Genomic DNA, 9,292 nt, shown 5'->3' on the forward strand with positions numbered 1-9,292 from the left:
TCCCGAAAGATGACTATCTGGGGTGGAACGCTGGATGGATAAGGATTGGGTATGTAAAATGTAGCTAAAGATATTATAGATATAATATCTCACAAATACGCGCTGAAAAGTATGCTGCAAAAAGCTTTCTGGCAGGCTACCCAAATACTGTTGATAAAAGAACATTTAGATACGGCTTTGCCGACTAATTATAGATATATTCTTTAAAAAATAATCAGAGAATATTTAGAAAACGTTTAGGCATTTTGTAAATTTTAATTTTATTTTATTTTTCTATATTTATCCAGTATCTAAGACAACACTTAGACAAAGATTAAAATTGTATGTTGTATTTAAATTGTATTTGAAATTAAAGGGTTTTTCACCTCTGGATCTATTGATCCATAAACCCAACACACCTGTTGTGAAACACAGTAGCAAAGGAACTGTGAGAAGAAAGGTAGACCGAAGGAGAGCAGCGAAGAGAACTTTTCTACAAAAGATATATAGAGAGAGTGCGAGACGAGAGAGCGATCGTGCAAAACAAACAGGCAACAACAACAACAACAATAACAACCCGTCGGTGTCAGCCAGTCTGACAATTGGGCTTTGTTGTTGTGGCCATTGCTTTGCTTTTGCTTTGCTTCGCTTTGCCTTGCCATTCCATTCCATTTTGGTCGTTTCCAGTCAGTCTTCGTTCGGGCCCAAACGCGTTCGCTTGGCCAGCGCTCTCGTCACTCCCGATACCGATACCGATCCCGATACCCCCGCCCTCCACACACACCGCAGCCTTTGGGTGTGTGCGTGCCTACGTGTGTGCGTGTATGTGTGTGTTAACAAAATGTGATTAGCAAAAATACAAAGAAATCAGGCATAGTGGAACCCACAGGGCATTGTGGCTGAAACAACAGTCAATTCAACGACAGCGCACATAAATAAAAACAACAATAAAAAAATATTAACAAAAAAGAAAAACAAAATTATTTAAGAATATACACGAAATGCGAAAATTTGCATAAAAAGCAATGCGCTGGCGCGGCAACAAAGCGCGGCCGTTAAAAAATAAATAACGCCAACAATAATTCTGCATTTTTGTGCTTTATTGGCAGCGAGCGGCAGCAGCAACAATTAAATTAATATTGAACTACACCCAAAGTTAACAAAAGTTAACAGGCAGCAACAGCAATAATACAATATAAAAAAAAATACGGTTGCGGCTGACTTGGCCAAAAACAACAACAACAAAAGAGGCAACAGTAACACAAGCAGCAGCAGCAGCAGCAGCAGCAACAACAACTGCAACATCAGCAACAACAATCTACCTTGTCTACCTTTTTTTGTGTGTGCCTTTCCAAGTGTTTTTGTTGCTGCAACAAGAGAGCAGGAACCGCAGACAAAGAGAGCCGAAAAGAGAGGAGATCGGGGCTTAACTCCGACTTCGGACCAGTTCCAGTTGCGGCTAGTGACACTGACATGACCAGCTGTCCGCCAACGAACACAGATGCAGTCCGGTGAGTTCGCCCATTTACCGTTCAAAATTCAAATTCGCCGCCAAGCGCCGCTTATGAGGTCTTAAAAAACAAGTCAACTTGGATTATAAAAGGCAATCTAAATACCAAATACCTTCGGAAATACTTCTACATATATCTTAAATATTTATAAAATGTAGTAAATCGTAAAGTAATAACCTAAGCAGCTTAAATCTTCTTTAAGTTCACAACTCACAGAAGCCTTAAAATTTTTTTTAAATTATATTTTCACCAGGGGATAACTCAACTTCTGTGCAGGTAAAAATTTCAGCCAGGTAGCTAAGCCCTGGGGAATACACGATTGCAGGCTCCAAAGCCAAAGCCCCATTAGAATGTGCCAAAATGTGTGTCTGCCACAGTGTTGGTGTTGGCCTTTTTGTATACCTTGGAGTGTTCTTGTAGTTGTTGTGCTAATTCGCAGCGATTTCTTCGTTCGCGGCCTTTTCATTAATAAGTTTCACGCGCCGCTCATTTTTCAACATACTCGCACTCCTGTCACCCCTCGCCACGTCCATGTCTCTGGATCGGATTACCGTGTTGATGTTGTCTTTACTTTTCGCAGTACCCCCTCGGCCCGACCAAAAAATGAATGGGTAGAACTGCGGGGAGTGCGGCGAATAATTTTAAATTTTTTGTGTTGCTAATTCGTTGATGTCGGTAGTTTTTTTGAGGCTTCCAGTGGGGTAGATAACATTTTAATTTAAACAGTGATGCAATCAACTAGGACAATTAGCTAAGTTTTGATTTTATCTACAGATAACTGTTGATTGGTTTTTAAGCAAAAAGTCTTCTTAATATTTATTTATAAAAAAATAATTAAAAATCAAGCTTAAATCAAGTATTTTATCGTTCAAATTTCCACCTAGAACCCTAAGATCCCAGCGTAGATCGTTCCCACATTATCACCAGATACCCCACTCCTCCCAATCGATAACCAATAATTACCAATGACAACTGCAACCCAGATTTCAGAGCTCAGACAAATATATTATCAATCCGTGCCATACCAACCCATCCCATCCTAGTTGCCAGTCACCAGTTTCAACCCATCCCGCCCAGCGGTGGCGACGACTGTCTGCGCATGCGTAGGGTAGCCAGAACAGAGGTGAGGAAAAACTAGTTTTCCGACAGCAACTAATACTAGTTATGCCGCCAAAAACCATTGCCCCCTTCCGTTGGCCAGACTTTGGACCGACGTGTAATTGCAGTCGCTAGTTGCAAGTTGCAGGTTGCTGGTTGCGAGTCGCCACTGGCTGACGGTCGAGACACTTGACACTCCTCCGGGAACGGCCAGGTATGACAATGGAATGCGCCAACAAGAACCGAACACTGCTCGCCGGGCACGCAATGCGACTCGGTTTCGGAGGAGCGGAATGTTCGCTGGATCAGAATACGTATACGTCCAGGGTGACGGTTATGTGAGCCGGGCGACGGGTTCGCGGAAACTCCCTACAAGGAGATCGAGTCCGCGGCGGAAGCGCAGGCGGAGGTGGTGAAATGGAGGCCGTGCCACTTGGCCGAATGGACCAGCCCTGGCCAACAGGTAGAGTTACTCATAACGGAGAATCATCTCTGCTCTATCTCAGTGTCTCAGCGTCTCTATCGGAGAATTGAGTCATTCGCACGATCTTACAAAGTACAGAAGAACTTCCATAAATCGAACGGCGATCTGTCACGTTCTTGTTCGTATAATGGAGTCTTAAGATCTGGCAGTTGTGGGTACTTCTTTTGGGTTAATCTTGGCCATCGTCATCGATTGTAACATTTAAGCATTTAAGTATGAAGTTCTTTAAGGTTTTGTTTCAAATATTAAGGAAAAACTCTTATACGAGCAAAATATAGAGCGATGGAAATCCTTCTAATGAAAGGGGCGGATTTTTACAATTAACAAAATTAAAGCACTCAACCGACAAGTATATATTTAGTGACTGTGTTGTATTCCGTTTCTGAACTCTGCCATTTTGTGGAGCAATGCAAATAGAATCTAAGCGGAGAATTATGGGGTTTCGGATTTTTGGCACAGCCTTTGTTTCCACTCTGTCTCCGAAATCTGGCCCCCCCTTCGACCAAAGCCCCCTCCCTGCTACCCCTCCTCTCTGCTGGGGCATCGAAGCCGCGGGCTTCGTGTGTATTAACCTGCCGCACCGGTTTCGGTTTATGTTTTAGCCAACGCCATCATCCATTACTTATACCCTTACCCGCACATATGTGTGTTTCTATTTCTCTTTTAATTTTCTCTCGGGCGCTCAAAGTTGCTGCCGCTGTTGCTGCTGCTGCTGCGGCGGCGGCGGCTGCGACTTGTTGCTGCTTCTTTATTTATTTTTTAACCAGTTTTTCTGTTTGTTGTTGGTGCTGCAACCTGAGCGCGAATGAGCCATAAATAACAACAACAACAACTCAAGCAGCTCTGTCTCTCCTTCACAGTCGCTGTCCCGGTTTCCAGGAAGCAAATGCCAGTCCGTCAGTCTTGCCCGCCTGTCCGCCAGAGGCCCAGGCCGTCTGCAATTCGCGTGCAGAGCGGCTGACTGGCCTCTTTGGATTATGCAACTCTTGGTTTTGGTTATGGCTTTTGGTTTTATTTGAAAATTTAATAACCCGGGCGTTGGCGTTTTCGTTGGCGTTGGCGTCTGCTTCCTTGATGGTGGGACAGCAGCGGAAAATGACTTTTCTGCCAGCTCTTTCTGTTTTTTTTTTTTTTTTTTAAGCTGCCTGCCCACTCATTTGGCCAGCCAGCGAATTCCCCGGCTGATGATCCGCTAAGTCGCGGCTAAGCCACGTCAGGAATTTTGCGCATCTAATCAAAAGACACACTCACTCGGCGTGCATTCCACGAAGGTCCCAAGACGTCGTTGGCCAACAAATTAGACGGCTATCAGGGCAAACAAGGGTGGCTGACAACAAACATCATCGCTTGCGGGAAACCCCACGGAAAACAGAAGGGAAACGTTTCGCGGAATGGCTATGAGGTGCTGCTGCACTAGACTTCGTATACGAATTTTGGTTCACTTGAATAAACAAACTCAATACGGGCGCAATCGATGTGTGCCAAAACCTGCACAAATTCCCAATTATTCGCGGGTCCCATAAAGATATTCTCCAGCCATATAGATAGGAGAAAATAATTATTACGAATCATAATTCACCTGGATTTATAGTAGGTACTCCAATATCTATTCAGCAATTAGTGCTCGCACTAGTTCGAGTGCCTTGGCGCACTGTGCAAGGGCATCTGGGTGCGCGTATCCGAGATAAGAGTCGAGGCAATGCAACAAGTATTCGGTGTCCGCTGAATATCTATTTGTATACAAAACTATATATGCACTTTTGCGGCAAACGAGAATAGAAATGCTCTGGAGCAACAAGTATTTCGGGGCTCCGGACGAACCTCTATATTCGCCAACGGACTACATAGTTTGCCTCAGCAAGTGCCGGGCGATAAGATAAAAAGTGGCTGCCAGAGGCGCCTGAACTTTGGCAATGGGCCAACTCCACAACATGACACTGAAAAAATGCAGTGACTAAAATAGGCAACAACACCCAACTAATTCTTATTTGATCTAGGCAAGGATTATTTGATCTTGTCTGATGTGGAAGGATTTTTGATGCACTTGAAATGTGGAAAAACGCAGAAAGTATTTTCTTATTTGGGGAATTTATAAAAACAATTCCATTTTCAAAATGTTTTTAGGTAAGAATTGATAAAAAATGTAATAAGCATTATCTTATTTAGTTTGCCAGTGTGTTTCATTTATCAATCATTTCAAATAATTTAAAATTCTTCTAATTTTCTAAACAAAACCTATAATAATTATCTTGCAGTTGCCATAGATGATGCAATTTGACCAACCATAATTGGGAGACTTCTCCAAAGATGCACGACCTCTTCAATAAAGTGCTCGCCAAGCGCGATCTCTCCCGAGCCGGAGATCTCTTCTCAGTGCCGGATGCGGATATTGTAGACGACATCACGGAGGTGGTAGGTTACTCAAGTCCTAAGCTATTCCCAAAAATCGCAACTCACTCTGTAAATTGCAGCTCTCTGAGATCAGTCCCATCATCTCGCATGCGGATTACGTGAAGAATAACAATGACCAGAGCGTGGTGGAGATCTGTGTAACGCGGGTGCTCTCCTGCATTCGGGAGACTCGCACTGCGGAGCGTTATTGTGCCGCTCTGGTGGATCTTTTGAAGACCTGCCTGCTGTGGAACCTGCAGCCATCGGGCACCACGAAAGAAGAGCCGCCACATGCCAAGATAGCCGCCGATATTATCTCCAGCATTTTTCTGGTAAATTTAAATAGATCTTTGAAGTAAAATAATTTAATAATTCAATTTCTAGAATTACGACAAGAAGGAACTGATGAAAATTGCCTTGCCCGTTGCCGTCCAGTTCCTGCCAAAGGGTAACCGGGAGCTATCCCGCAACCTGGCCAGCTACCTATCGCTGGCGGCCATCGATCATGCTTGTCTACTGAGTCCGCACACGGAGTCTGTGATGGACTCTATACTGTCGGGGAATTATGGCCTGCTTCGGGTCCTCTCGCAGGTGTACGAGGTGTCCCCGGAGGCAGTTACACCGCATGCTCCTCTGCTGATGCCACTGCTTCCGCAATGTGATCCTCAAGAGCGGATGGCGGTGTTCCAGTTGTATCTCTTGATCGTGCAGCAGTCGCCCGAGGTGCTGGAGTCATGTGTGCCACAGCTGTGCGGCTTCCTGCTCGACAGCGACACCTCCAGCATTACCATGCAGATCCTTCTGAAGCTGGCGCAACACTCACCCAACCTCCTCGTTGACCACTTTGAGCAACTGCGCCTAGCGGCCAAAACAAATCCGGGAACAATCCCGCTTTGCGCTCAGATCATGACCACAGCGGGTATTGGGAGCAAGGAGACGGCCCAGCAGGCGCTGGACTTTGTGCTGGAGCACCTGCCCACCCAGGCTCTGCTGCAGCAGGAGGCCACCAGACTCTGTTCCGCCTATCCGGTCCTGTTCACGGATAAGGTGCTGGCCTGCGTAAGGCAGAAAAACGCCGCTCTAAGCTCCCAGCAGGATGTGGGAAATGCTCTAGGAAACAAGATCTCCGGCGGAGTCACCATTGTCAGTCTGAACAGCTCCAGTCCCAGTCCACAGCTGAAGCCAGGTGAGCGTCTGGGAATTATTAACCCGATTTAAAAATCTAGATTTAATAAATATTTCAATTTGTAGCTCCCCTTGCCGCCCCGTCCAGTAACACCACCATCATCCAGCAGGCCAGCGCAGCTAGTGCCACGCCTATAGCCCCACCCGCCTCGGCCTCAGCGCCCATTGCCACCTCCACGCCTGTATCTACGGCCACGCCCACACCACAGCACGCGGGATATACGCGGCGGGTGAAGTTGGGTGATTCCAGGAGCACGGGTCGCCTTCATCCCGCCAGCAACACGCACCGGAGTGTGACCCGGCTGAACGTGGCCAGCGGATCTGTGGGAGGACTTCACAAGAGCATGACCCGACTGAGCAACTCGCAGATCAACCAGCAGCCAGGCGGCAGCTCCAATGGGAATGTGGTAGTGCAACCCGGTGCCATGCCCAAAACCCCAAACGCCTTCACCAATCCGCCCGTAACGCCGGTGCCACCACTAAGTAATAACGTGGTTATCACCGGACACAATAAGCACGGGATTCCCGTGACCTCTGGCGGCGTGACTGTGACCACGTCGCCCTCAAAGGTGAGGCCGCACTCCCAGGGCCCGTCGACGCTGCTCAACTCGAGCACGGTGCTGATGAAGTACAGCACGGATGCACTGAACCAGTCGGTGGGTTCGATCTCCATACCGCAAGCCGCAGCTGCAGCCACAATTGCGCCGGTTCAGACCCAGAACGCAGTGTCCGTGCACCATGCCTCTCCGGCGCTGCCCCAGGCATCTAGCAATGGCAATGCCAAGTCGGTGATGAAGCTGCCCGTGAATGGAAATGTAAGTCGGAGGAAAATATAAAAGTACCTAAAATTTAATTACAAATTATACCTTCAGAGCGAAGTCATTGTGTCGGGACCCACGACCAATGTGGCACCACGTCGCAGCGACAACACCAGCCGCACCTTGCTGAACGCCAACAGTGTAATGGACCAGCGGATGAGCACCTTCGAGCCCTACCAGATAATGCGAGATCCCGTCCAGCAGTTCTGCGAGAAGAACTTCAACTCGATCAAGTCGTACATGGATGAGGTGTCGCAGCATTTGCCACCACCGACGCGCTGCAGCATCGAGGGTAAGTCCTTGGCGGCTGCTTTTCCCTCAATCTCTAACTCCTTCGCCTGTCAATGCATCCCGCACATAAATACACACCCCACACACACACACACACACATCACACAGTTTCCAATGAATTTGCAGAGCGTCGGACCAAAAAGGTGGCCAAACTGCACTTTGCCTGCCAGATCCGAGGACCCCATTGCCTGTACTCCAAGACTTGCTTTACGATGCGAACGCGCAATCCCAAGACCTGGATACATATGATGTTCCTGGACTTTCAAGTGCGACATTTCGTGAGTGCTGACATTACTTTATTTGCTTGGCGAAGAGATAATAATCCTATTAATCTCTGCTTTCCAGGTCAAGGAGAAGTGCGTGCTGAGCACGCGTGAATCCGGCATTAGCAATCTCAAGAATATCTGGCAGATACTCAAGTGCGAAAATCGAAGCTTCACCGAGTTGGTTACCAGCCAGTTTCCACAGGTCAAGGTGGGTTAAAGCAACAAGATTGATAAGCCTTAAATATTATCTTAATATTCTCTTCCTTTCTTCTTAAGGACCGCGAAATCCTGGTGAACGAGCTGCGTCACTCGGGCTTCCTGGACGTCTTCGAGGTCTCCAAGACCGACAAGTCCAATCCGAACTGCAATGAGCTGGAGTTCCAGTGGGGCTGCTTCCTGTGCAACCACCCAGACAAGGCAGTGGGCTTCCTCAATGGCAGCAACCAGCCCATGATCGAGGGCCAGCTGAAGGAGAAGAAGGGCAAGTGGCGACTTTTCCGGCGCTGGCGCACGCGCTACTTTACGCTGTCCGGCGCCCATCTGTCCTGCAAGGGATCTGTGAGTATTTCAAAGATAGTTAATCTCAATCAAGGCTAACACATAGTATCTTTAGAGCGGCGGCGAGAGCATCGATGTGAACCAGATACGATCGGTGAAGGTGTCGCGCGGAGCCCGCAACATACCCAAGGCCTTTGAGATCTTCACCGCCGACCAGACCCTAATACTCAAGCCTAAGGATGGCAAGAACGCCGAGGAGTGGGTGCAGTGCCTCAGCATTGTGGTGGCCCACTCGCAGGCCCGCGACAATCCCACGGCCAAGACGAATAGCTTGCCGGCCCGCAGCATGGGCAGCAGCAAGCCTTCCTTCTAGGATTGGGATTCTGCAGGATCCACCACCACCCCCCAATTGTGAGATTATTTGTAAATGTAAAGACAGAGCAACGGCAACACACAAAAGACAAACAAAAACAGACAAAGGAGCGGCGTCGACAGGACTTTGCTGTCTATATATACACACACCATATATATATATACAATATGTCATTCTATATACATATATAGATATAAACATATACAGCCTATGCCTACGCCCATAGACTTACCTAGGTTTACTCACCATTTCAAGGGATTTCAAAAATTTTGCGAAATTGTTTTTTCATTTATAGTTGATTTTTATATACATACACATGTATTTAGTTTATGCTTATTTATTGTACGTGTATTAAACAAACAGCTTGCTTTCGAGACTCGAATGCATTCATTATTTTC

At 47.0% G+C, this 9,292-nt stretch overlaps 1 protein-coding gene across 2 annotated transcripts; it reads left to right on the top strand.

The window, feature by feature from the left end:
• Positions 1 to 690: 690 nt before the first annotated feature.
• On the top strand, positions 691 to 9,270 carry melt (ventricular zone expressed PH domain-containing protein melted). Of its 2 annotated transcripts, XM_017165751.2 has the most exons (10): positions 691 to 1,490; positions 5,328 to 5,484; positions 5,544 to 5,795; positions 5,848 to 6,649; positions 6,715 to 7,463; positions 7,521 to 7,758; positions 7,866 to 8,035; positions 8,103 to 8,231; positions 8,300 to 8,581; positions 8,637 to 9,270. In XM_017165751.2, the coding sequence occupies exons 2-10, from the start codon at positions 5,380 to 5,382 to the stop codon at positions 8,892 to 8,894; spliced, it is 2,985 nt and encodes a 994-aa protein (XP_017021240.1). In that variant the 5' UTR covers positions 691 to 1,490; positions 5,328 to 5,379; the 3' UTR covers positions 8,895 to 9,270. The 2 variants fall into 2 exon arrangements, with proteins under 2 accessions (XP_017021240.1, XP_070141156.1); XM_070285055.1 differs by lacking the exon at positions 691 to 1,490 and having other exon boundaries at positions 5,252 to 5,484.
• The last annotated feature ends 22 nt before the right edge of the window (positions 9,271 to 9,292 follow it).

Source organism: Drosophila kikkawai, chromosome 3L (genome assembly GCF_030179895.1).
Source record: "Drosophila kikkawai strain 14028-0561.14 chromosome 3L, DkikHiC1v2, whole genome shotgun sequence".
Classification (NCBI taxonomy): domain Eukaryota; kingdom Metazoa; phylum Arthropoda; class Insecta; order Diptera; family Drosophilidae; genus Drosophila; species Drosophila kikkawai.